A 27,731-nucleotide genomic window follows, 5' to 3' on the forward strand; every position below is an offset into this window, starting at 1 on the left:
TCAGGCCGGCCCGGCCGCCATTTCCCGCCGCGCCGCTCCCCCGGCCCCTGGCCAAGCCGCGGCCGCCTCCGCCGGGAGGAGGTGCCCGCGGGGTGGGTGTCTCCGCCCGGCCCAGCCCCGCGGCGGCGGCGTGGAGCAGAGGGCGGTTCTGAGGGAGCGGGGCGGGGGTGCCCGGAGCTGCCGGCAGCGCCTGCGGCGGACGCTCGGCGGCCCCCGGAGCCTTGAGGGCCCGACGGGAAAAGGTGATGCTCGCTTCGTGGAGGAGCCCGGGCACGGACAGGTACGCGGCGTTACGGGCTGCGGGTGCGCCCTCCCACGGGCGGGGAGCCGTGAGGGGGCCGGAGGGGCTGTGGGTGCGGGGACGGGGCCGGGGCCGCGGCGCGGCCGAGAGATTGCCGTGCACCAGCGGCTCTCGCCTGCATTGAGGGCCCGGGGGCTCGGCCGGGCGGGCTCAGCGCAGCCGGGGCTCCCCCTGGCCGAGGCGGGCGGCGGGGACTCGGCTCCCGGCGCCGTGCCCGCGGGCTGGAACGGGACACTGCAGAAACACTGAAGCGCCGGCCTTGTTCGCAGGGCCGGCGGGAGGGCAGAGCCTCACCCGGGCCATCGGCGGGCTCGGACAGCCGTGTGTCAGCTCGCTATCGCACCTGTAGCTTGCTGTAACAATTCTAGCTACTTATGTCAAGCAAGCACATAGTTACTTTCAAATATGAATTTTTCAATAATTCCTACCTTTGTTTTGGTACGCATACCTATTTTTATCATTGAATATTTGAAGTGAGTTTAACGTCGTGGCCTAGCAGTTTGAAGGCAAGGTTCACTCTCTTAGTTCTACATAGGCCATAATTCACACAAAGGCACAGAGGTGGGTGCCTCTATCCCTGTGTAAAAAGTTACTAAGAAGAGTTCCCCCTGAGTTCAGTGGAATACATCGAATCCATTTACATTTCTCAACAGGCAAGATTTGCTCCTTGAGGGCTGTAGAGGGATGGTTTTCCAGTTTGGCAGGCTTGAGGGTTCATGAGCTGCAGGTGTGTCCCACCTGGAGAGGTGCTGCTCACAGCCTGCTGGGGTGTGGGAGGGTGCAAAGGGCCTCTCTTGCTACTGTCTTTATTGGAGTCAAGAGATGCTTGGCTTTACTCAAAAATATGTTTCCATCCTAGCCATAAACCAAGTTTGTAGCTACCAGAAATTTTGGGGGAGAAAAGCCCATGTTTCATTTGCACTGCAGCTGAGGGAGGTAACTCCTGAAATCACAGAGCAGGCCTGAGGAGGAGTGGCAGGGAATGCACCATCACAGCTCCCCCCTGTCTGAAGCCAGTTCATGGTGCCCCACAGAGTGACAGCGTGGTCACCTCGTGCTTCTCTGTCTACAAACAGGTTAATACTGAGGGAAATTTTCGGTTACCTAATTATTATGGTTTTGCTAAATGTTAATAATTTGTATCAGGAAGGCCTCTTCAACAGTGCCATCCGTCAGGTTATTCTCCATGCTACACCGTACTGAAACAGTATTCAGTAAGAAGCATTATCCCAATTTACCTTGTGCATTTCAGTAGCAAGGTGCCCTCATGATCTTCCCTTATAACAGTAACAATAGATTGTACCTACAGTGAAGAATATATATATATGTGTGGAATGTACTATGGTTACCATAGTGATTAAAATAAAGAAAAGAAGTGAGGGTCTCCAGCCTGTGAGGAGCTTGTTGATGTGTGAATCAAATTTGGTTCATGCTGGTAGTGGTTGCTCCTGCAAGAAGCATAAGCAATCCTTTGATGGCTAACCTGATCTCCACTGGAAATGTGTTGGCATCATTCCTGGTGCCATTCCTGAAAAGAGAAAACAGTATCAACAGTGGATTATGCCCTGCATTCATTTGCTTTTTTTATTGTGGGTAATTGTATTTGCCCCATAAATTTATTAAGTCAGCTTTTCAATCTTGTTTGATTTCCTTTAAACAAACCTTGTACCTGTGGCTTGTCTCTGACATGATATTGGGGTGGATATCCTAGGGCATCCACTAGAGCAGTTTTGATACAGCAATCACACGAATCTGTTCAGTGCTTTGTTGGATTGCCCCGTTTAAGGTTGTCTTATTTCTTTTTAATGTTGCATTGAAATACAGAAAATATTTGATTCAGTCAGCCTCCAGATGCAGTTCCTAAGCAGTAACTGCACCAATAGTATGTGAGAATGAAGCAGGATTAAACTGCTTTTTTCATCTGGTTTGTAATCCAACTGTGCCTTAATCTTTATGCTGAAAAATGAATGGCCAGTTCTGCTCTGGCCAGGGAGTGGTGGCTAACTGGTGAACAGACAACTTGTCTGTCTCTGCAAGACTTCTACAAATACAGCTTGTTGGCAGGTTTTGCTTATTGCTGCTTGTAGACCACTCCAGGAACCCAAGGATGAGCTCTTGCTGCTCAAGTTTGTAATAGTTTGGAACTTGCACTTGAGAATTGCTGTGCCCAAAACCATTTTATGATGGTCTCTCAGCAGTGAGCCAGAACTAGTTTAAAGCAGTGCCTACAAGCACTACATCCAGTCTTTGTAAACTGTTGCAATTTCTTATGATGGCTCTGGATTGGCTTCATCTTTTAGATGTATATATTACTGTTTTGTTGTTTGACATGCCTTAAAAACTGGCCTTCTGCCTAAAGTTATCTTTGGACAGCAGTCCCCAGGCACAAGACGTGGCAAAGGCTGCCAGAGGTTAAATAAATCGTGGTGCATTGTAAGCTAGAGACCATACACAGTCACGTAAACAGTGAGCACTTTTCTCAGGAAAAGTTGTGCAGGATGAGCAGTCACAGAAGTAACTGGATAAAAGAATTATGGATAATTCTTTAAATGCTGTGTTCAGAGAAGAACCTCTCTGTTTACCTAATGGTGTTTTCTTTGTCTTGTTTAAACAATGGATCTCAGATCCTGACCCACATAAACATGTTCTGTTAGAATATTGGAGAAAATTTTGAATGTTCTTTCTCCCCTACAACTTGTTTCTCTCATTGATGAATTCCGGGGACTCTAATGTGATCCAGTGTGACACTGGCCAGAGCTCTAATGCACTAATTTCTGTAAATTCTTATGCAAAGCAAAAAGGACAAATGTATTACTTTTGTTATTTTACATTTTTCCTACTCATGTTCACACTTATTGATGTTGTTTAAATTCTAATACATCTGGATCAATAATTTAAATGGGACAGAGTAATTCAGACTTTAAAAGAACTGAAAAAAACAATGTTTAGTAAAACTTCAGTTTATTTTTTTTTAAGTTTTAATATTGCAGGTTGTTACATAGAAAGACTTTCTCATTTGTTAAGGTGACAATAGAAGTCATCAGTTCTTGGGTGCTGCATGTACTAGTGCTCTTTTCCTTTTCTTTGAGGTCCTCCAAAGTGGGTACAGCTCAGATTAAGGAAAAAGCTTAAGTTGCCAGGTGTGAATATCCTTTAGAATATTTATTTCTTTTCTTTCAGTGGTTTATATGCTCGGCTGCAATGCCTGCAGTCACCTGGCCCATCTAGCCATGTCTCTTTTCAGCTTGTGTACTTAACCTACACAAATTGTTTCTTGTTCTTAGGTTTGTCTTCATTCCTAGTTTTTTGTCAGTAAATTGAGCTTTTGCTATGCTAGACAAAGACTTAGGGTTACACTGGTTTATCTGGCTTTGGTCTCTTTTTTTAATATATATATATATAAAAATGTGGTCAAAAATATGGTTTCTATAGGAGTTATCAAACTAAGAACAGATGGGTTTAGTATTATCCAGTGTATAATTAAATGGTGGAGTTTGGAAAAATTCACAATGTGCAGCTTTGTGATTCAAGATCAAGAGTCAGTTGGAGAAATTCTGTGATTATCATGCATGCTCTTAGTCACACAGTTTAGTTTTAGGTAGTCCTGTGAGGAGCTATGACCCTTATGAGTGTCTTCCAATTTGAGATACTCTTAGAATTCTATGCATGTCTTTTGGATACAGGAAAAATATACTACACAGCTGCTGAAGTTCAGCATTAACATTTTTGGGGAACAGGAGCAGCAAAGTATTTTGTGTACATTGTGGACAACTCTCAGCAGCTGTCAGAGGTGGGATGCTGGTCCGGGTGGATCTGTGGTCAGGTCCAGGGTGGCTGTTTTCTTACTGCTGCCCCTTGCTAAGCTGGAATTGGTCAGAGTGCCTTGTAAGCAGGCTGGCAGTGATGCACTTGTCAGCTCTGCACTGGGGTACTGTTGGGCCCCTCCACATCAAGAAACCAAACTGCATCCTGCAAACATTTCTTTTAATTAACTTACCAGTTGCATTATTTCATGTGTTCCTAGCAAAACCCGGGACACTGGGATTGAGGGATAAAATACATAGTTAGCATTGTGTATCAGTGATGAGGGGGTTACCTTGGTCTGCAGAAGCAAAGATACCTCCTCTTGGAAAAATCTGTTCTCTGTGTTTTCTGGGATATTTGAGGCTCTGAAAAGGTGCTGCTTGCAAACTATTTTGCAGAGCTAGAAAAGGAAGAAAGGGGTCTTCCTTGCAATATGAAAAATGCAAACTGCAGGTCCCCAACCCCTTCATAGTGACAATGTCACACCTTAGCTGGGGTTTAAGGCCCATTACAGCAGCAGTCTTTTGGGATAAGGAGTTTTGCTGTATTTTTTTCACACATAAGACTCAGCAAGGTTTTTGAACCTGTAAAAGGTGTATAGTATGAATTATGACTCTGGGGCCTGGAAAGACAGACATTGAAAGGTGTCTGAGGACTGGGATAAAAACTGAAGCAACTGATTGCACAATTCTTCTAGGGAAATACACTGCTCCCACTCTCCTTGTGGCACGCAGGCATGCTGTCTGGCAAGGCAACTGAAGCACGTCCAAGCACGTCCACAGGCCTCTGCTGGCTCAGAGCACCGGCTGCAGTTGCCTGGTTGTTTGTCACAGCTTGGGCTCCTGGCCTCTGCACACCAACTGCTGACACTCTTGCCTGCTCTGTGCTGGGAGAAGTTACTGCAGCTGTTGAACATGAGCAGCTCTCTGGTTCTGTGCAATCTGTGGAGTTGAGACACACTGCAGCCACGATCATCAGCATTGCAACAAGGGTGCTTTGTGGAGATTGGTGGTTCAGTGCCCCTTTAAGAAGTTTCCTTTTACTTCACGTGCTGATTCCTGATTTGTGTCCAACTGAGCACCCTGTTGCCTCTCTTTTTCCACATATAACTCTTATGGACAGGTGGCTACTGAATCTGAGCTGTGTTGCATCCTTAAATTGAAACCTATATTCTCTCATAAGGTATCTCTGCTGTGCTGCAACAGTTAAGTATTAGAGTTTACCAACATTCTGTTTCTGTACCTTGGACTATATAGTATATATTTTTATATAGATATAAAACACACACTATATCCTGCAAACATTAAGTTTTATATATCAAATATATGCATACATTCTGTACTCATACACTATTATAGTGCTGTACCATTCTATAGATGGTATATACTCCATCTAGTACTATTATGTGTATGGTATATAGGAGCATATATATAAAGTCAAATATAATAGTAAGTTTTGTACAAATCTATGATCAGCTACTTAACTGTTCTGCCAGCTGGTATTTTGTCTTCTTGTAGACAAATGTTTGTGGCCATCATGTAAAGGTCAGCACTTGTTTAATAAAAGCAGGATGAGTTCTTATCTTTGAGATGCTCTGAAGGGGCTAGTGCCATTTTCTGATTTTACTTCTGGAAGCTTCTTGGCCTTAACAACGGAGTGGCCTAGCACATCCAGCTTAACCTTCATCTTCAGGGTTTGTTGCATCAAAAGGCCTTTTAGCAACAATGAGTAAATCATGCCAGTGTAAGAGTTGGAGCCACATTTTGTCTGTTGGGTTTGGTGGGATTTTTTTTCACTGCATAATTTTAGCTTTTTCATAGGGCTTTTTTAGTGGACTCAAAACTACCCTGCAGTTACTGACTGTCAATATCACATTTCTACTGCTAAGTACTAATAGGGTATGCACAGTCCTTGACCAATTTTGGGGGATGTATTCATCTCCACTCCTTACTCAAATACTTGTGAGGCACTGTTGAGGAAAGTTTTCAGGAGGTTGCTGGCATGGAAGGGCCCCGGGGCAGCAGGAGTGCAGAGGGGAGCCGTGCCCAGGTAGAAGCTGGCGTGTTGTGCTCTGACTCTTAGCAGAGCTGGCAAGGGCAGGCAGCCTGTGAGTGTGAGATTGTGCCTTATCTCCTGCTGCTCCTTATCTGCCCCTAGCATGAGCAGGGCAGTGAGAGCTGCAGCAGTGCTGAGAGAGAACTTGTTCAAGCCTGCCACTGTCAGCCTGGTCTTCTTGGGAACTGAGCTGTGGCCACATCAGTTAAGTATGATAAAAATCACCATTACCAAGACCATCTTTAATTACAAAAATTTATTTCACACTTCTATACAAATATCCACAGGTAATTTCTAATCATGGAATGATGTAGCATTCTTAGCTGGTGTAACAAAAGTTTGAGATAAAAATATACCAGTGACATGACATATTTTTCAAGAACTTTAACACTGCCAAGACATTCATGTTCTTAGATGACGGCCACAATCTGATTTTATATTTAGGGGTATTTCTCAAGCTTCTTAGCCCCTGATTAGCCTGGTTTCTGATATGCTGAGCCTTTAAGCAAATAAGCTAGGATTCTAGAAGCTCAAAAATTGGATAACATCTGAATTAATATATAAGCGTTCATAAGTCAGGGTCATTACACACTGAGATTATCTAGTTTAATAGGCTCATTTTTCTTAACTAAACCTAACTTTTTAGGTTACCACACCTTCCAAGAAGGCACATTCAAAGTTAGCGGTAAAAATATTTGACAACTGTCCTCCTAGCAGGCTTTTACCCTTTGAGGGAAAAAAGTACCAAGAGGTTTTTGCATAGTTCATATTACAAGCAATTATCATGCATACATTTTGAGCAGAATTTTGTTTCACATGGAATACACAACTGTGAGCTAAATCTTTGTTCTTAAATAGTACCAAGGCTTTAGAACATGGATAAAAAAGTAAACTCTTTAAATCATTCTCTCAGTTATGCTACAATAACGAGATTACTAACAGCATGGTTCTGCTTTTCTCAACATTCAGGTATAATTCAGTAGTCTCAACATGGATCAGCTCAGATCCCAACAGTTAAGGTAAGTAAGGCATCTACAGCCTCCTTCAAGTGCTGTACAGCAATTGCAGTAGTCAATGCCTTTTGCCAACCAGGAAGCCTTTCTGAAGCTGCAAAGAGGTTTCCAAAAGACTTTTCACTTTCTTGCAGTGAGTATAAAATGGTATCTAAAACACTACTTCAGCTTGGTGTCCAAATTGTTTAACAGTCCACAGTAATATACAAATCATGTTACAGGACCTGATGTTGCAAGCATCAGGAAAAGAAAGCACCCATACACATCATTTGCATTAATATTTACATTTTAGAAAGCACTGGCATCTTCAATGATTCATTAAAATGCAGTGAAAGCCTCAGGTCTCATAATTTGAAGTTCAAAAACAAACACAAAAACCAGAATGTGGATTTAAAAATTCAGTAGTCTTTGGCCTACCAGTTAGTCAAAGACAATGATTTATATTAAAAATAAATACAAAAATGACTAAAATATATATACAGAAAGTACATCTAATATTCAAGCCTCTCTTAAAAAAAACAAAACCTGTGTATATTTGTTGTGAGCAAGAATCACACTATCTGATCTTAAAAAAAGGAACCAAAATCAAACAACATGACCCATTGCACATGTAATTTATGATGATGCTTTTTGTTAAGCCCTAACTACTGCAGCAGGCAAAGGTTATGACTAAAGCAGACTTGCAGGTCTTCAGTTATACTTGAACAAAGTGTGATAAGGCCACTGTGTGTTTATAAAGCACTGTGCATTGAGGGAACAATGGAGAACTCATCTTGACCTTAATCATGCATTCCTTAAATAACTAGGAAGATAGTCAGGATCACAGCAATAAAAAGCTGCTGTAGTGGTTTTGCTTATGTTGTAGGAAAGACCCCAAATCAGCATAGCATTTTCTAAAGTGTGGGTTAGATTTAAGGGGGATGAAGAGGCAGTGTGGACATTAAATAAGGTAAATAAAGTCTGTTGAAGCCCATTTTAACTGTGCAAATAAAAGCCTCAATATAAGTAGTAATATCTACCATCAATTGGTGAATGTCTTTAGTGTTCATAGGTCCAACTCCATCAGTATTCCATGAATGAAAACCTTAACCTCTCTCTGAACTTTGTGCATAAACAACATTTTTTGCCTAAGAATAACTTTCGTTTTCATTCCATTTGGTGAACCACTGTTTTGCCTCAGGGTCTTGGCTCTTCCCACCTTTGATGTGCCGCTCCTCTTTTGGAATTCTTACAGCGTGATAGCGGGGGACACTGTCTTCGTACCTGGAACGCCGGAAGAACCCGCACTGCGCACAGAAGGAAAACAGCATTTTAGGTCTAAGTTGCTGCCAAAGTCCTACAACTGGAGAGGCAGTAAATTCCTCCTTCACACAAATATGCAGGTAAGAAAATTGAAAACAGAAGTATGTAGACCAAAAATCTAGTTTATTTAGCTGTAAAAATGTGAGCTGAGAGGTCTGTATTAGCTGTTCAGCAGCAGTTAAAGACAAAAGGCATGCTCTGACTATCCATGGTAATCAAATACCTTAAAAAGACTCCCTCCAGCACAAAGCTGCTCATTCATCTAATGAGGACATTTACTGCTAGACACGGGAAAGCTGCTTCTCCTGAATCAAAGGTAGGTATGTACTTCAGTGTCTTCCTGTATGGTGACATGATTTACCCTTTTAAGAACCTACAGAAAGATTTCCAGAACATTCAAGAAGAGTTACCCTAAGGGACTTGGTTTTCAGAGCACCATTTCCACTTCAGTCACCTGAACTAACTACACATATGCTGGATTGGAAACATGAGGGCTGCTCAGTTTGCCACGGGAAGTCACCCTGGATGAAATCTGTAACAGCTTATTTGTGGCCTGCAAGTTTTTATTCAAAGCCGCTGTAAAAACTGAATTTGAATATTGAGGAATGGACTAAAATTGATTTTCAAAACAAAAGGGAGCTATGGCCACAACATTACAAAGGTAATGATTGGTACACACTCAGTTTTATATCCTTATGGATCACTGATCATCCTTATGGCTCCAGGTTCAGGTTAAAAGACATTGTGCCATCCAGCTGTCACTAGATACTGCTGAGGGTAAGAACATTTTAAAGTGAGCAAGGCTTTGTTCATACTACTTAGGGTGCTGGATTTTTTGGTCCTGTTTCATCAATGGTTTGGGTTTTTTTAATACTAGAACTTAGATGGAACTGAATTTTAAAAAAACTACAGTGAGCAAAGACCAAATCTTTAGCCATCTCATAGTTTCATAAACACTGTTTTGAAATAATTCATAAAGAATTCCTCCCCACCCCCAGACTGCAAGCACACTTATGGATACAATGTATATGCATGCAATATCTTAGGTAGAATAAAGGTTGCTGGAAGCAGAAGTCATCATGCATCTTGTAATTTCAGCAAAGTGTGTTCCTAGAGAAGTATACCTTAGAACTCAAGTAAAACAGATGTTTCCACAGCAATAAGTTCTCATTATGAAAACCCTTCCCTGATGTAAGCAACATGTACCTTTTAGCATGCACTAAAGGTTAGTAAAGCAAATTTATGTATTGTCTATGTAGTCCTATCTTAACTCTACAGTGTTGATTCCCATTTTGCAAGCCAAAGACTTACTTGTAATGTTAAAGCACAAATTAAAAAAATACAAAAGCCCATTGCAACAGATCACCATGTTTAAAAAAAAAAATAAATAAGAAGCAGTTTAGACCAGGGTAAACCTCTGTGTGTTCACATGCACCAAAAGCTGAAAATCTATCAACAGAAGGAGCAAGCATGATAGCTTAAAATCCAAAAGTTAATAGAACTTATGCAGAAAAAGCTTCACAGTTAGCCACTGCAACCATAGCATGTGCCACAGCTAGAAATTAAAAAATATCATCAGTTACCAATTACAGAAGTAGATCAGTACTATGCATCAGAAGTAAGCCTCTCTTTATCAGATGGCTGAGCATGGATCTCAGCCTTGTGATATGTGGCATCGTAATGATCTTTCTTATTTCTCTTGAAGAAACCACACTACAAGGAAGCAAGGTATTTAGTCAATTTTTGTGGACTGGAAGAAGTCAAATCTATTAAAACTGACTTAACTTTGTCAACTATTTTCCCATTATCCCTTCACAGGCCAAAAAAAAAAAAAAAAAAAAAAAAAAAAAAGAGAGAAGTCATCACAAGAATTCATCTGTTTGTAGACCTGAGAACTTCCTGGGCTAACTTGATCTATACCATAACAGAATAAAGTAACCTGAGTTATTAACAGAGTAACCTCAGAATATTATTTTGGAGGCATTTTGATATAACCGTAGAGAATCTGTTTGTATTTTTTTTAAAGAAAAGCTACAATAAAGTATGTCCATAGCACTTGAAGGTGGCTGTGACGAGCAGAAGGAAGCCTCTGCAGAAACCTGCTTGTGGCATAGTACATGGGACAGGCAAAACCACAGCGTGTAGAATAAAACCAGTTACTGCTCTGACTCCTTCAATACAAGCTTTTGTCTTAAACCAATGTTATATCTGTCTTTCCAGTACAATGTTTGTCCTTCAAAAAATAGCACAGTAAAACACTAGTAGTTAGAACCTAACAGCCTACCCAGTATTCATTCATCTGAAATAGCTGCAGGAGCAACTGGACCTTCTTTAGAAAGAAGGAAATCAGAGCTATCCTATGGGAAGTTACCTGTAGCAAATACCTCCTCAAAGCTAACTGCTGCAGTTTCACAGAAAAAAAAGTGATAGATGGATATTCTTCACCTCCTCTTCCTTAGTAACTTCTGTTGTACCATAACAGCAAATGCTAACTGCCTAAGCCTGTAAAAACTAAAAATAAGGACTGCTCTGTCATACTTGGGACCACAAATAATTGGCATTTTTACAAAGGTAATTAGAAAAAATGTACTTGTTTTTAAATATTTCATCATTTGTTATACCACTTCATTTATTCCTTTAAGGTTTCTAAAATAAAAAAGCAGTAATAAGAAATTCACCAGCACACTTGGTTATGTATTAATACTGTGCTTTTGGCTATTTTCATCTATTAACAGTTTAATGGTATTTCTGATATTATGAGAACAGGGCCCTACCACAACATTTGTAAATAGCTCACAGGAAGTTTTACACCTCCAATAGCTGTACCCATCTGTATCAAACTATGACCTCTGAACATCTGTCTCAAGTTTCATCTGCAGCTAAAAATACTTTCTTTTGACAATTATGTAACAAGTCTGCCCATACAACCATTTTCATTCCAAGTGTTGTAAAACTGAGAAACTGATCATCTATGATTTGTTTGCTATCTGGTCAGTTATAGAGCAGAAAACAAAAAATAACCAGATGAATAAAGTTTACCTTCCATAGTAAGAATACCAACAGTGCAAGCATGAGTATTCCAGCAAGGATAGCCACCGCGATGATCCACCAGGGAACTCCTGTATAAAGGGCCACTGATTTTTCAGGAAATACAGTTAGACGCACCTAAGGGATGGAAAATGTGCAGGTGGAAGGAGTATTTTAGAAGGCACATGTTTAATTAGAAAGCTGCAATTTATATAGTCTTCTCTCTCCTCTAGCAAGATGTTTTCTGCAAAATGTTTTTGAAGAAAAAGTTCCCACTGGTATCATTTGAATATGGTAATGAATTTTTTCAACCCCATTAAAAAGTAAAGATTATTGATAATTCAAAACTCAGTTCAGCTAGTTTTGTTTTAAATATGTTTCATTCCTGGTCTTTGGAGATAAGCTAGAACAATCTCAACCATAATATGCACTAAACATAATGCATATAATATGCATTAAACACTGGACCTACCTGAGCAACTTCATTTGTGAGTTTAACATTCTTAGCTGCAACAGGAACATTGATAGAAGCCCTAACAAGAATGTCAAGGTAATTCATTTTTGAGTATTCCTGTTCCAAAATAAAACATGAATATTAGACACAGAACAGGAAAGAACTCTGACCTTTCAAAAAGGGCAGGTAAGAGAACTTACCTCCAAGAAGGTACTGTTCCACAGTCTGGAACGTAGCACAATAGATGCCTTGCTGTCTAAACCCTTCAGGGGACACTTTATGTCCACACAGCGTGCATTCACACTGCAGCTCTGCAATTACACATTTCTACATGTAAATTTGTTTAAACCTCACCCTAAGATTAAAAACTGGATTATATACATCATACCTAATGCAAGAACTACTACCTGTTTGTACTGACAGCAATGGGAAAATACAATGAAGATGTTATTACTTATTTTAATGTAAGCAACTATGTAGATACTCTTTCCTAGTTCTTTCTCAAAGTAATAATTTAAATGTTCAAATTTTAAAAGCATTAATATTTGGATATAAGATAAAAAGAAGGGAAAGGGAGACTTTATTTCGCTCTGCCAAGCTCAGAAAAGCCCTTTTTTGTCTGCAGAACAAGGTATCTGACAAGAATATAGATGATGCAATATCCTTACCAAGGTCTTGTATTTTCTTTCTGAGAATAAAGAAAATGCCTGGCTGTCTGTAATCTGCTTCTCTGCAACTTCACGCTTCCTTCTTGAGTTATGGGATTCCTAAAAGGAAGCAAAAGTAAAAAACTAAAAAGCAGTTTATCATAAGAATCTTTTCATTCATATAAGGAGAGAAACAAGAGCTCAGTGTTTTCTTCTTCCAAAATCAGCACATGACTGACAGCATTTTATATCCCTACTTACCTACATTTATTGCTGAGAATAAAATTTGAGATTACCTAAAGAAAGGCCAACAGATTATTTTCTGTAATAGCACAAGGGGAGTTTTAGATCTATAAAGCTTTCAATGTTATTTCTATTTTTGTTTAAAGGGTATTATGGTAATCTGCTAAAAGAGTAAGAATGTGCTAAGGTCAGTAGAGGCAGGTTTTTTAACTATATACTAATTATACTCACTGCAAGTTATATTAATTAATAATGATCTGAGAAAAACAAGGGTATGTGCCTGCAGTTTTAATGGTGGAAAATAAAAATTCCTCCCATATGAATTTAAGATTATATGAAGAAAAAAATGCAGCTCACGTTTTAGGAAAAAGATTTGGCTAGATAGGCACAATCCTGGACTGTGAATATTGCTTTTTATTATATTTGTTGTAAATAAATAAATTTAAGTTCAAGCCCTTTGTCTTGAAAAAAAGTACATGGAATGCCCCCAGCCTGGGAAGATACTTAATTATTAGCTCATTAGCTGTTATGAAGTCTCCTGACAGGGTTATTATGATATATTGATCATATATTGTGCTTGTGAGCTGCTTAAGATGAAAAGTAACTCCTCCTAGAGGCAAGCTCCCGTGCCTTGCTCTCACTTGCTGTGGGGTGCTTCCATGCTGTACCAATTCATGAACAGAAGACAGGGTGACATACCGCAAGATGCAAACTGTTAATTTCATTCTCGGGTTGACAGGACACTTTTTCCAAGCCTTTGGAGTCTGTTTTCATCAAATAAAGCAGCCATTTGCCATTACTAATTTCTTTCGGCCACTGGATGTCCAGGGAAGCAGTGCCAAATGTTTTCAGTGGTCTGCCCAAGTTAGTTACCTATTAAAATAAACATTCTTTAAACTGTGAAATACTTTTTAGATGGATTTTCTTCCTGAAAACATTATTGATTTGGACAAGTTTTAAGCACGCAGCTAATAGGAAATTTAGATCAGATGAAAGGCAGTCAAAATAGTACACAGATAAAGTATATACTAAAACTAGCATACTTGGGAGAGCAAGGAAATGCATAGAAGTGTTAGAATTCCCTAACGTGAACTTCCGGTTGCTGGTTTTAGAAATTAATCTTCATATGAAACAACAGCTCCAGTTTAGAGTTAACAAATCAGTCAGTTGCGTAACTGGGGCAAACTGCAAGTTTCTGAGGAACTCTTGACACAGAGAGAGAACAAGCTCTTGCTCTTGTAATTATGAAAGTTTTTTCCTCAACTGCTTTTTTTACTTTCTTAGTGTTACTGACCATACCAGCAAGTTTTAAATCAGATATTTTAACTGCTGCTGCTACAATGCATGGACAAGGTAGAGAAAGAAGTAAAGGATTGACACGGATGGACTTTAATTTCTCTTAGTCTCCTCCTTACTGTATTTGGCAGAAGGTGAGGACAGTGAAATAGACTCACATTCAGAGGGGCTCTCACAGTCCCCCTTGCACTGGCTGTGTGCTCAGCCCATTCCTGCTGCCTGTGTGCACCAGCCAAGCTTGGGCAGGCCCTAGGCAGGTTCTGCTTTAACTTGGATCCCTCCCTGCAGGGGCTTTTATGCCATACAACTGAATGTACATGAAATGCTCCAAATAAAGAGTATGCAGGCAGCTTCAGGCCACTTCCTCAGAATATGATCATAAAACATCAAGGCCTAGAGAAGCTCTAGTCCATAGTCAAACTGCATGTTCTGATCAGGAAGTCAGAATTTTGGGACAAAAAAAGCCAGTTTCATTATAGCAACTTTTTTTAAGTATTCATACGCATAAAGCAAGAAGCTGCATTTTACTGAAAGCAGCTGTTGGCATTCATCTAAATTACTCACTCTGAATTCAAACTCTATGAGGTTTCCAATATCATCTTCAGATTTCATAGCACTCTCACCAATGATGTTACCTCCAAAATATACCTGAGAAGGCTTAGCAATTCTGTTCAGGTGGGGGTGAGAAAGGAGAATAATAAAAGATTTTAATGAGTCTGAAGCAAAACTGTCCCCAGACCCCCCAATTTGTCATGCTATCAACACTTACCCAGTGAGTGATAAAAGCAATTCAAGAACCACTTTAGCACTGGCTGTAATTGGAGTCAAATTAACTTGAGTGCTTGTTCTACAATGAAAAAGAAACAATGTTTATTTTACAAATTTAGTGTGTTTCTCTCTACTTCTAAATTACTTCTGTGAATTAAACAAACGAATTCAAAATGTTTACAACTGTATATCAAAGCAAAGTGCAAGTGCATGCACACAAAGAAAACTTACGTTTCTAGCTTCAGGTTAATGTCTAAGTCTGTTGTATCAACATTAACTTTAGTGGTACTTAAGATCAAATAAAAGGTTACCTAAACAAGAAAGAAGACAAATACATGAGCTCTTTATAAGATACATTAATACATTAAATTTTATAGAATATTTCAGTATTAAGTTCTAGAGTTAAAAAGACAGCTCCAAATCAAATTTCCAGTTACTACACACAGGAACTTTGGATGACTGCAGTCAGTCAGGACAAAATTTTACAGCTTGAGTAAAGTAAGTGCAACTTACATTAGAATTTCTTTTGAAAGGATTTCCAAGTTCACACTCTGCTTGAGAACCATTTTGGTTAGCACCACATGTTAGCTGTTTTTCCTGATTAAACAGAAAACATTTACAAGTAAAGTACACTGGAAATATTTTTAAATTTTCAGTATTTCTTCTCTTAAAAATACTTACAGGATAAGCCCTCATCTCTCTGAATGCAGAGTATGTCAGACTGTCTGGAAAAGTTGCAATTAGTTTAGCTTCATATGCATCTTCACCATCTTTTTGTGGATTTTTTACATCAGATGGATTGTTTGTCACTGTTATTTCCAGGGCAATATCTTTTTGGTCTTTCAGAACAAGCACTGGCATGCCATTTTCACTGCAGAAACAGAATGTACAGGGTTCTGTGCATTTGGAAAACAAATGTGCATGCAAGTTTGCTTCTTATGATGGCTTATCCAAATACAATTTCCTCTTATTAGGGAGAATTATGGTAAAACTATGAACATGAATAGTCATAGGTTTTTCCCCCACACCATTATTTCATCTGACAGTGGCCAGCAGTTAAGAGGACAGAACAGGCTGATAAATCCCTCAAGTAATCAGGAGTTTATAGTTTTTCTGAACCAGCACTTCCATCTGACTCACAGTGATTAATTTTCTTTAGTCTACTGACCTGCTTTTTTCTTGTTAAGTATACATAGGATTGGCTTCTGAGTGTGGCACTCACTGCTAAAAATGTCTGACTGCTGGCAATAAATAAATGTACTTCCTTCTGTTTGTTTTACCCCTGCTCTAATTTCACTGGTCCTCCAGGAAGGAGGGATGCAGCAGGGTGGTGGGGCATGTGTTAAAATGAAATCATTACTCCATTTCTCTTTAACTACTTCTCTTGGGCTATTAGACTATACTCTCTTAAGTTGTCATACAGTCAAGTTTCATTTGCAAAGTAATTAAGTATCACACAATAAGCTACTGCAAGGCTGGTTTAGAATCTAATTTCTCCAGATGTTAAATTGGTTTTATTTTATTTTTAGCCTACCCCTGCACTATTGTGGCCACTTAGTATCCATTCAACTCTGAACCACTTTTCTTCTCCAGCTCTTCCCCTCTGCCCCCATTCCTCAGCCTGACAAATCAATACTACTACCAAGGGCTGTATTTGCCAGACACAGAAAAAAAGCTGCTTTCTTTTCCAAAATCCTCTCCTAAGAGTTCTTTTAAGCACTTGTTAATAAATTGAACTTTAAAAGTGCATTAATCAAGACTTACAGTGGTAAATAAGTAAACCTGTCTTCATTTCCCTCTCTTGTACAAAACCTGTACTGAAGCTTAAGATTGCTGTGACATTCATTGTCATCTCCACATCCTTCTTTTAAGAACTCCACCTAAATAAAACCAAAACAAATTTACTGCCTGACACACAATTCTAGCTTAAAATGAGATTTCTGAAGCACATTGAATAAAGCATCGACATGGAACCCACAAGGCACTTTCTTGGACAGAGTTCAGATTTTATCCTGTTGAGTTTTTCTTTGTGAAATAAAACCCTTGATGCTGGTAATTTAGAACTTTAAATGTGACTGCAAAGCAGAGTTGGATAATTCTAAGTGAGAGGTACACTTCTAATGAGGAAATACATCTTTAAGTCTGATTCTTCAATAAGCATGGAGGACACGACAATTTTAACTGAGATATTCCCTCCCTTCTATGTTACTCTGCAGTCATTGCTCAAATGCCGTTACAGCATCCTAACAGTGGAAGAATTAAGAGTGTACATTATCTTGCTATGCTGGACAAGTATTCCCAGCAGGAGACAATAAATTTCCATTTTTAATCAAAAGTACATTTCCTCCTAAACTTTTTGGGGAGAGGGAAGAAACTGAGGAGCTATCCCATCTTCACTTTTGTTGTAAAAAAACCACAGTACATAGTTCATAACATGTAACAAGTTTAGCCAAAATATAAAATAATAAATCAATAGCTACATGTCCAGTGCCACCCCAGTTATTTCCTTTGGACATAATTTAGTTTTCTACAGTCTTTAAAATTAAGTTATTTGTAGAAGTGCAGATTTATGTGAATATGTGATATCAAAGGCTTACTTTTGTGGTCTCTGTTTCAGATTCATTTGAATTTAGAATTGGTATAAGATCTGGAAGCGCACTCTCTTTTCTCTTGGATGGTGACTCCAGGCCAGCAATTTTAACACTGACTGATATTGGAATGGGACGTAGCTTATCTTTAATTTTTTCCTGTTAAAACATTTTAAACTGCATAGTTAGTATACAGTGCAGAGAAGAAAAAAAACAATACAAAAATGAGCTTTTTAAACTGTATATAAATTCAGCACTTTCTAAACATGCAGGAACCCTAAGAGCCCAGTCCTACTGTCTTTTCTTTTTCTCTGGCTTCCCAATCTGACAATTTCTCTCGCCATTAAGAATTCCTAGGAACCATAGATGGTAATTCTGTGAAATTCACACAGCTACAGGAACAGGTTTGAGCAACAGAGTCTAGTAAAAGGTGTCCCAGTCCATGGCACAGGAATTGGAATTAGATGATCCTTGGGGTCCCTTTCAACCCAAACCATTCTATGATCCTATTCTATTCATAAATTAAAGTTCTTTAATCTGCTGGGGTCAAAAGCAACCTTGGAGGCTGACTCATTCCTGCTGACTGTGGAGAGGGAATTTGTTTAGCCTCTGGAGCAATACCACCTCTAAGCACTGCTACAGCAGCCAAGTCAAGAGAGCACATACGAACTTTCTTGCCCTACCCATTCATCCACTCCAGGGGAAAAATTCTTTTCCTGAACAATCACACTATAAAATGCTGTAACAGTTAATTCTGTTGGAAGCAACTCTCTGTTTTTGGCACTCAATCCCTCTCTACTGGTTTTAAATTAGTTCAGCACTATTGACCTCCAGAGTGTGCTGCAGTAGCTATAGTTCTTATCCATACTTTGCAAGAAAAGCAACAGGAGGAAGCATCGTGTGTAGGGATTTCTATTTTTGAAGTTTTATATTGCATATGACTTTGAAATTATATACAAAGTTATATACGAAGGCTCTTTCCATGAGGCTGCAAAAAAAGGAGCATTCTTTTGTTTTAAGTGTATCTAAATGAAGCAGAAATAAAACAGTCTCCCTTACCTGCAGGATAAGCTTTGTAGTCACGCACTGCCATGAGTTCTGTCCCCTGAGGGTTGTGCTTGCAGTGAACTGATCAGAGGAGTGGTCACTGAAGCGCACCCTGGAGGGCAGGCCCAGCTGCCGCCTCTCGTTCTCCACTTCAAACGTGTAATTGATCTCTGTGTGAAAAAATAAAAAAAAGTATGTCACTACAGAAAAAGAAATCATTTCCACATTAAAAAGAACATTGATTTCACCAGGTATGATCTTAAGCATTATTCTAGAAGGCTGTTCCAGCCAGTGCTGGGCTTCACAAGCTGTTTTTAGTCATGTCAGTGTTGTCCTGCCACAGCTGAGGGCCAGGTACCCGTGTGTGAATGTGAAGAAAATTTCTAAACCAAATGCTGTTATTGCCTATTAAACCATTCCCTTAGGGGCACGCGGGGCTGCGGGGGAGCTGCAATTGCTGCGCGGAGCCGGCAGAGGGCTGAGCTGCCCACTGTGAACACCCCCACTGCGCTGGAGGGGATTCCTGTTGGGTCCCAAATGGCACCTGAGAGCCAGCACGATTCTCAGGACAAGGTACACTGATAATTTCAACACTGAAAGCAGAAGTGCGACTCGAGCTGTCCTGTTGTGTGCTGAGATGTGTTTTAGTAGATCTGAACTTGGTGCATCTTTTAATAATTGCTTCAACGAGCTAATCCAATGCTGCACGGGTGGAAATGGCCCTGAGAGTGCCAAGGCACTGATCTGCAAGCACTTCACATGCTGAAGGACCAGCACCTCATTCAGGCACAGCCTTTGGATTTTAAAAATAACTGAGAAACTCAAGACAACACAGGAGAAAAATGGTCATTTGCTTAAAGTTCTTCTCATTTCCTCTCATAATCCTACACAGTTCTCCAAGAGGTAGTAACAGCAGCACTGTAACAAGTGTTTTATGTTTTTGTGGCACAATCTTCCAGTCTTCTCCTATTAATGCAGATTTTTTAATTTCAGTTAGTAATTTCCACAAAACCATTTTCATGAATGCAGGATAGGTTCACAGGCTAAGCCTCTAATAAGAAATAATGCTCACTAAAAATGTATACAACGGCTCTTAAAAATTATTCTCTAAAGCATAACTAACCTAGACAGGCAAAAATGGTTTGGATCTGTATAGCAGCCATTTGCTCACTGGCAGTTGTAATACTTAGAAAGCTTTAGTCTGTCATCCACAGAACAGCTTAACACACCAGCATGACTCTAAATACAGACTGTGCAACAGCTAAGCTTAGCACTGAGTCACATTTTAAATTTGTCAGTCACTATCTGAGATGAGTCACTATAATTTGAGCAGTATTTTTCCATTAAAACTCTAAAAAAACAAGCAAACCGTGTGACAGACATTAAAAATACTTATCTTCAGAACTTACTTATTCTTGGATTTAAATCTCTGGGGTTTGCAGTATATTGAAAACATGCTTTCACATCCATCCTGTAAAAAGTGTCAAGAAGTTAATGTTTAAAAAGGCATGGTACAAGAGAATTAAGAGTTTTAACAGGTTAGTCTTATAACTGTTATTTGCTGCTTAATAGACAATTACAAAGCAAGAAAAATAGTTAATGAGCAATTAAGCATTTGCTCTTACGTGTCTACTCAAGACAAAGCTTTTCAAACCAACATACTTATGTTCAAAGTCAAAAGAAGCAAGGTGACATTCATTTTCAAAAATGAACGTTAGGAAATGGAGTATTTCACACCTTGTCTTTAGCACAGTAGCCTGAAGAAATTCAGGAAGTCAGAATAAACATATGCAGATACATTTGCTTAATCTGCACAACTGTCATATCCCTTCACTTAAACATGATCACTGAATGGCTTTTGACAGCAGAAAGCTCAATACATCAAGGCTAGAGTAATTTCTTTTTCATTTACCTAATTTCACCATGGTCCTCAGGGTTTTTTTTCTTTAGATCAATTCTATCAGGGTGAACTGTAATGTTTCTTCTAATGCTTATCACAGGCCGAGATCTTCATTTGGGAAAAAAATGGAGAATAAAAATAAGATGTAAAAAAGTAATTTCTGCTAAGATTAAATAATTAATAATGAAATAATTTAATGAAATAATTAAGGTGAATATCAGATTCCCTCTACACATTTGTTGCATTGATTTTCAACAAAGACACCCCAAGCAACACAGAGTTTGGCTTTTACACTGGTTGGAAAAAAACAGAGAACTATTAAAAGCTAAGTAAAGCAAAGGTCACCAAGAACAACTACTGATCCTGAGGGGGAAGTGGGCTATACTAACTAATGTGATGGCATTGCCATTCTATATACTTATGAAAAACAGAAAATTCAGTGATGGTTTCTACCACCAGTAGTAATTCAGCTCCTGTGAACAGCTACAGGTACTACAGTTCATTCAGATTCATGTTCACAAGAGCTTTTAATATGGAACCTGGTGGCTGTGGGAAATTATGTTTTCATTTCCTGCTTCCTCTCCTTGTAGGCTGCAGCCATACTTCTGCCTTTTCTGGAAGGGAGAAGATATTGCACATTAACCAATGAACGAGCTGATCCTGTTATTAAAGCATCCAAAGGTTGTTTAAAATAGCTGGTAAGCCACCTGCTCCATTTAACTGGGCCACTCCTTTCACTCTTTGTCACCAAAAGAGGTTTTTGTTCTCACCTTGGTAAAAGATTTTGTCCTGCCTTTATCAGCAAAAGATTAAGGCTCCTTTTGAGTAAGCAAAATGCTAAATAATCGGACCACCACTCCTCTGTCACCTACTCTATTCTCTTTCACAAGCCATGTGAGTTGCTTTTCTTGGGCGGTGTTCCAGTGTATTTAAGAACATTACAATTACATGCACAGATACTACACACCTTACAGATGGGAGTATAAACTGTAGGAAGGGCTGTTCTGACTGAAAAGTAAAGTTGTTTGTCCCAGAATTGAGATAACCAATTTTAGAGTTTCTGCTTCTCATTCTCTGGGACCTGATAACAACCATCAAAGACTGAGCTTGATGCAGCATTCACAGCTCTGATGCTGAGACAGACAGTCCTCTTCCTGCCCATTACTAATGGGTCAGCTTAACAGTACATTAAACTCGAAAAAAGCAGAGGTCTGCCAAAGACTGTAACCTCATCCCTAATTTAGGCACGTGCTACAGAAATCCCAAAGGATCCTAGCTACAGGGCTTCCTCATGTTTCATGGACCCCAGTGCAAGCTCAGCAAGGCTGTGTGAACCGCACTGGTTTGGATCCTCAGCTACAATAGTAGGGGTTGGTTCCGTTTCCATCTATTTTCAGTAAGGCACAATTAAATAAGATAAGGGCAGCAAACTTGTCCTTAAGGAATTACTTATCACCCTTAAATTCCATTCAAGGACACAGACATCCAACTTACAACAGGACAAAACTGAGGTGCAGGTACACTACCCACATCAGCACTCTACAGGAACTGTTTTGTACTGATTGTAAGGCAGGTTTTTAAAGGGGAGGAGGGGGATAAGGTAACAAATCAATTTATGGAGTCTCTTCCCTACCCCCCTCACCCTCCCTTTCCTCAAATTTCCAATTGGTAGGAAAAGTACACTCAAAGCCAAACAGCTTTTTGTTACTTCTAAGCAAATTGTAAGAAACTAAAACCGGAACTCGGGTAATTAATTAAGGTTCTGTGTATAATACCTGTACACGTTTACAGAATCTGACAGGGAACCAACAGCAACATCGGGGTAAGAATTTTTATCCAGGTCCATATTTCCAGCAATAGAGTAACCAAAGAAATTGGTGTTTGTTTTTTCACCATCAAGAATCTAAAAAGCAAACAAGATCGAGGGAATTCAGACATTTAAAAGTGATAAAGGTGAAATAAGTAACAAGTGGACAAAACTATCTTGTTGCCAGAGAATAAAAAGAGAAGAGATACAATGAAGTAGGACCTGTGAAATGGGACCTGTGTTCAGTTCAGCTAAAGGACACTGAAGTGCCAAGATGATTTGCTCTTCTTCCAAGAAATTGGTTGGCAATAACAGTGAGTACCAGAAATTGCTGATCTGCAGAGAGCTTCGTTCATCTTTATTTACAGTATTTATGGACTATAAACACTAGAAACAGAAAAAGTATTTTATAAAGCATTATGAAGTATTCAAGCAGTATTCTAGGGAGTATTATGAAGTTTCATTCCCACCCTGTAAATTGGACACAGTGACACTCAAAAAAAAAATTCAAAATAAGTGAAACAGTAGTAATAAAAGAGAAAACAAAGAAACTAATTGTTTTCACATCATCAGATTATTTTTTTTTAAACTCCAGAATTTTTTTATAAACACATCTTTTTCTTTCTGTACATGTTATTGGTGCCAACGGATGGCCCCATAAATAAAAATATATATTAGTATCAAGAATTCCTAATCTTTCCTGTCAGCAGTGCAATCTTTGAAAGGCCCTGTGACTTTCCTGCATACCCACCACCCCACAATAATAGCAATGGAAAGGAAGATGGACAGCCCTGTCATTGCTTTGATTTTGTTCAAGAATAATTATATAGTAAAGGTTATTTCATTACCTGTGCTGGTTTTGTATTTATTCCATTCTCAGATCCATGATAAATGTAGACTTTGCCAAAACCATCATAGGGAGCCCCTACTGCAATATCTGGTGAAAATAAGTTGCAACATCCAAAATCATTCTTGCTCTTTCTGCAGCATGCAATCAAAGGGTAAGATGTTGCAAGTCTGGCATTGGCCAGACAATGTCACACATTTTTATTGCCATTGTTTTCATTTACCTGGATATCCATCCTGATTAATGTCCCCAACGTTTTCAACTGCAAGTCCAAACATGGAGTCCGTGGTTCCGTTTAAGCGAAGCGGCTTCACCCCCGCCCATTTGCCTTGGCGGTTCATGTAGATGTACACGGCACCCCCGATGTCCCCACTCCTGTCAAAGTACTGCGGGGCCCCAACAACAATGTCCTGCCAGCTTACAATTCAAAGGAAACAACAACAACAAAAAAAGCAATGTTTTTGTAGAAGAACTCTGAAAAGTAACTGCTCAGACTGCTAGTTCAAAATCAGCTGCCCAAAGAGCTGAAAGCCTAAAATGTGCATTAAACTGGTTGGGTATCAACAGCCTCATTGACCCTACAAGCTGGTTTATTCCTTGATGGTGTACAAGGACCTTCTACGGCCTTCTTGGGGTACAAGACTGGTTTCCTGTTTTTTTGTAATAATCGTTTAAATAAAACTCTTTATTAGAAGGTAGACTGTCCTGAGTGATTCTCAAGACACTCAGCATTTCCTCCAGGAAAACATGGAAGGTGGGATTTATCATTCCTTGTATTTCTAATGTAAAAATCTAAAGCAGAAATAAACAAAATCGCTATTCTTTATTATACAGACAACAGGAGTTAACCACAGCCATACCCATCACTGTTGAGGTCCACAACAGCAACATCATAGCCAAAAGAGGATGCCAGTCCTTCTCCTTCAAACATGTGCTCCAGGGAAAGTGCTCTCTGATTTTTTTCTTTTTTCAATAAAACAACTGCTCCACTGTGGTTCGCTCTTGGGGCACCAGACACAAAAGTCATCTCATCTTGGGAGACAATTCCTTTACCAGAGTCCAAAGAGAAACCTTATGCAGAGAAAGAAATGCAAATTAACTAACTAACAGCTTGCATCTTAATGTGAAAAAAATAAACATTTCCCCTGCTATATTAAAGTGGTATATGGAATACAAGTTTTGTCTAAAATACAGAGGGCTGTGGCTGGGAATTCTCCATTTCTGTTTGCACTGGTAGATGCATATTTGCAAGTCAACACTCTTCTGAACATTGTATTCAGTATTCCCCCACAAAACACAGTACTTCACTGCTCACTTGGACTGCTTTTCATGGACACCAAGTACAGGATACGTACAGCTTAGACACAACTACAGCTTTACCACTTGAATATAGCTTGAGTACTTCACCTCTGGCAAAAGTATCAGAAAACCTCCTGAGTCAAGTCAGTATCATTCTATTACAAACATGCAAACTGTACTGCACAAGCATTTTCGTATGAATGAAGTATGCAGTATTTGAGAATCAGCTTACACAATAATGGTGAAATGGGCAATTTTAAATTAATGCAGCCTTAAACATGACATGTTCAAAATAATTTAGTCTTGCAATACATTTTAAAATATAAGAAAACAAGTTAAAAGACTATACTGCATGTATCTATAAAAGTCAATAATATAGCTAATAAAGGCCAAAGTAGAAAACTGCCACTTTGTAGGGAAGGAAGATACCAGCCAGCAGATGGGAGTCTCCGCCTGAAACATTTCACCACTACCATGGAAATTCTCAATTACAGCAATTCACAATGAGATAGTTCCAGAAAGAAACTGAGGGAGTCCCAGCTGGGGGAAAGGATGAGAAGTTTTGGAGATATGCATGACAAATCAGCATTTCTCTGAAGCCTTGTTACTTTGCTGTCTCCCCTTTATCTGAATCCCTGGTTTGTTTCATGCTTTACTTACAATGTATTTGATATGAGAGGGGATAGAGGGGAAAGGATTGTGACAAAGGTCTGGAAGTTATGTCTGACCAGATACTGCCACCTCAAGTGGTCACAAACCTAAGTAGCTATTCATCATTATATCCACTGACTTGTCGACCTGTATGCTGGGAGGCAATGTTTTGTACACAAACTGATCTGGATGAGTATCAGATACAGCTGTCAAAAATAGAAGACCTATAAATACGAGTGAAAGATTGAAGAGAAAAAAAATAGTAGTTAAGCAAAGCACCTATAACCACATCTGCTTGCAGTCTAAACACAGAACAGTAATGCTTGAGATGAGACAGCTTGCCTGGAAGTGGTTCTGATTATTACAAATCAAGGCAACATTCACATTTAGAGATAAATGCATTGGTTATGCAACTGGAAAAAGTTGGTATGACTGTTCACAGGAAAAGGCATTGGCCTCCACAGCACTCCTCACCTCAGCAATTCTTATTCCACCAGAAGATGCTATCAGCTTATCTAACATAAGCTCTTAGGATGATTTTTCTAGTTACCTTTATACCCAGTAATTACAGCTGATATTTAACAGAAGTTTATGTGCTCTTTCTCCTAATATATACATAGCTCTAATCCTGCTCTGTTCTTGACTTGCTTTTTTACTTTTTACATTAGCAATGCCCTTCCCATCTAGTCAGCTTTCCATCACTCACACAGAAATTTCAGTCTCAGGTTACCAAAACTATTTGTTGCATATGCCAAAAGCAGTGGATACACCACAGAAATCTGCACTGGAACAGAAGGATTCTTTACACTTAATGCCTTTCCAAAAATGCAGCACAGCCTTTTCAGTGTATCTCACTGGTGTACAGAAAGGTCACTGTACTGAGGACATACTCCTGCTTTCCTGACTGCACAAAGAGTGAGAGATTCACCTCCTGCAACACACACACAAGTAAAATATAAACTTATGGTATTTTAAAAGTCTTTTAAAAGCCACTGAAGTTTTAAAGATTTGAAGAATAAAAGAATTGCACTTACCTACCAGGACAGAAAATCTGCAGCCTTAATAGTTACCAGAAGCTCTTAACTTTGATAAACTTTCTTACACTACATAGCAGAGACTGTATGACTAAGGACTACAGACCTCTTCATTGTACTGACCCATCACAGTGATTATAATCAATCACCCCCTTGAATCTCACATTACAACAGCAGCTCTTCTAGGTACCTCAGCAGTTATCATCTTACACTTAAAACTGGCCCATAAATTTGGAGGAAGGCTGTGAATTATCCAGAACAGTTAACATGTTACAGGGTCCACAGTGGAACATCTGCTCCTATTTCAGATTATCACACCAGGCTGGGATCACAAATGTTTAAAAGACCTCAAGAGATTTACCACATGTACTTAATCCTACCTAAGTAACTGTTAGCTGGAACAGGAACTAGATTCTTATCCTGGCGGCTCTCATCACCAACTTCGTAAGGCCCATCATCAAAGATACCCAGATCATAAAATGTCTGATTCTTTTGCTCTGCACGAACCACCCCTGAAAAATGAAATGATTAAATAAAACCAAACAAATGATAAGTGAAGAAAAGAATAAATAAATGTTCCCAACTCGTATTAATTATGATGAATGACAGTGACTGCTGTTAACAAATGGGACAAACACAGAATAGTGCACTGGGTTAGCGTTTTGTCTCTGTTCTGTGTGCCAGAAGCTCATGCTGCTCTACAGAGAAACCATACAATAATGGAAAACATGGGATACTAAGAAAATTCTCGAAAAAAAAAACATTGAACCAGTTTGGTCATAAACCACCCTCATTCTGTATTTCTTAGCCTTACAAAGCTTCTCTTAAAAAGGAGGTAAGTATACAGGAATTTTGAAAAAAAATTACATTTCATTATGACAAATACCAGCAATATATTTAGAAAGGATACTTAAGAAGGAAAAAAGCTATTCAATAAAATGTGTGCTTCCCTTTTATCAATTGGCATAATTAAGGTTTTGGCAAGCACAAGCATGTTTTTCCATTGCAAAGAAGAGTACTCTTAGGACTGTCCTTAGCACTTCTCTGCAATTAAAGTAAAATTGTCTCTGCACTCAGTATGCTGTTTCAGGTCGGTCAAATTTTGTTGACAGATATGTGGAAGATTAAGTTTTCACTAAAGTACACCTTGTGCCAGAGCTTAACACACTGATTTTGCACGGTTCATACACCAGCACAGGTGTACGAGGTGGAAAAACGCTGTGCTTGGAGGGTCAGATGTTCTCAAGAGGAAAGTATTTACAGCTGTTGGTGTAATGAAGTGTGATGGGAAAAATCACTTCAAGAGACTGAACTGGCCATTTAGATGCGTCCGAATATAAACTGACAAAGAACGTCTAGGGTTTTTTCCACTTATGTTTTGGAATATCTCCTAGATGACACGGAGTACTTGGCTCTTAGATTATCCATTAAATTTTACACGGACATGCATGGATTTAGATATGAATATATGTAGTATTGCTGTTATCTTCCTGCAATCCTTCAATACTTATTTTGGAAAGTACTGGTTTCCACAAACTTCACAGAGAATAAAGGGGTGAATATTGCAAAATAAACAAAGAGTTCAGCAGCTATCTTAACATTTCCTCAAATGTGGAAGAAAAGGCTGGTCAAGTAACTCTCATACAAA

General features: G+C 39.3%; 1 protein-coding gene and 3 long non-coding RNA genes across 6 annotated transcripts in view; 2 read left to right on the forward strand and 2 right to left on the reverse strand.

The window, feature by feature from the left end:
* The first annotated feature begins 148 nt into the window (after positions 1-148).
* LOC306804149 lies at positions 149-3,708 on the forward strand. Its single transcript, XR_013774814.1, has 2 exons — positions 149-280; positions 3,391-3,708. It is a non-coding gene; the product is annotated as an uncharacterized lncRNA (long non-coding RNA).
* Positions 3,709-3,771: 63 nt separating this feature from the next.
* On the reverse strand, positions 3,772-5,667 carry LOC306804148. Its single transcript, XR_013774813.1, has 2 exons — positions 5,567-5,667; positions 3,772-4,159 (listed from the first exon to the last, which is right to left on the reverse strand). It is a non-coding gene; the product is annotated as an uncharacterized lncRNA (long non-coding RNA).
* A 734-nt stretch (positions 5,668-6,401) lies between these two features.
* ITGA6 (integrin subunit alpha 6) overlaps positions 6,402-27,731 on the reverse strand; it is a 39,524-nt gene continuing 18,194 nt past the window's right edge. Inside the window, exons 5-26 of one of the 3 annotated variants that reach the window (XM_079310292.1) lie at positions 26,464-26,595; positions 25,157-25,273; positions 23,960-24,170; positions 23,323-23,516; positions 23,101-23,189; positions 22,221-22,348; positions 20,458-20,553; positions 19,955-20,016; positions 18,558-18,715; positions 17,508-17,657; positions 16,675-16,790; positions 15,592-15,781; positions 15,424-15,507; positions 15,142-15,221; positions 14,912-14,989; positions 14,707-14,809; positions 13,546-13,719; positions 12,625-12,723; positions 12,157-12,267; positions 11,975-12,073; positions 11,515-11,640; positions 6,402-8,459 (exon numbers count right to left, since the gene is read on the reverse strand). In XM_079310292.1, coding sequence (XP_079166418.1) covers positions 8,301-8,459; positions 11,515-11,640; positions 11,975-12,073; positions 12,157-12,267; positions 12,625-12,723; positions 13,546-13,719; positions 14,707-14,809; positions 14,912-14,989; positions 15,142-15,221; positions 15,424-15,507; positions 15,592-15,781; positions 16,675-16,790; positions 17,508-17,657; positions 18,558-18,715; positions 19,955-20,016; positions 20,458-20,553; positions 22,221-22,348; positions 23,101-23,189; positions 23,323-23,516; positions 23,960-24,170; positions 25,157-25,273; positions 26,464-26,595 — 2,756 coding nt within the window. In that variant the 3' untranslated portion in view covers positions 6,402-8,300. Of the gene's footprint in view, positions 8,460-10,058; positions 10,189-11,514; positions 11,641-11,974; positions 12,074-12,156; positions 12,268-12,624; positions 12,724-13,545; positions 13,720-14,706; positions 14,810-14,911; positions 14,990-15,141; positions 15,222-15,423; positions 15,508-15,591; positions 15,782-16,674; positions 16,791-17,507; positions 17,658-18,557; positions 18,716-19,954; positions 20,017-20,457; positions 20,554-22,220; positions 22,349-23,100; positions 23,190-23,322; positions 23,517-23,959; positions 24,171-25,156; positions 25,274-26,463; positions 26,596-27,731 lie in introns of all 3 variants that reach the window. The other 2 variants (XM_079310291.1, XM_079310290.1) reach the window with 2 other exon arrangements.
* LOC306804143 lies at positions 7,093-8,564 on the forward strand. The gene is made up of 2 exons (XR_013774808.1): positions 7,093-7,179; positions 8,408-8,564. It is a non-coding gene; the product is annotated as an uncharacterized lncRNA (long non-coding RNA).

Source organism: Erithacus rubecula (assembly GCF_903797595.1).
Source record: "Erithacus rubecula genome assembly, chromosome: 8".
In the NCBI taxonomy this organism is placed as follows: Eukaryota; Metazoa; Chordata; class Aves; order Passeriformes; family Muscicapidae; genus Erithacus; species Erithacus rubecula.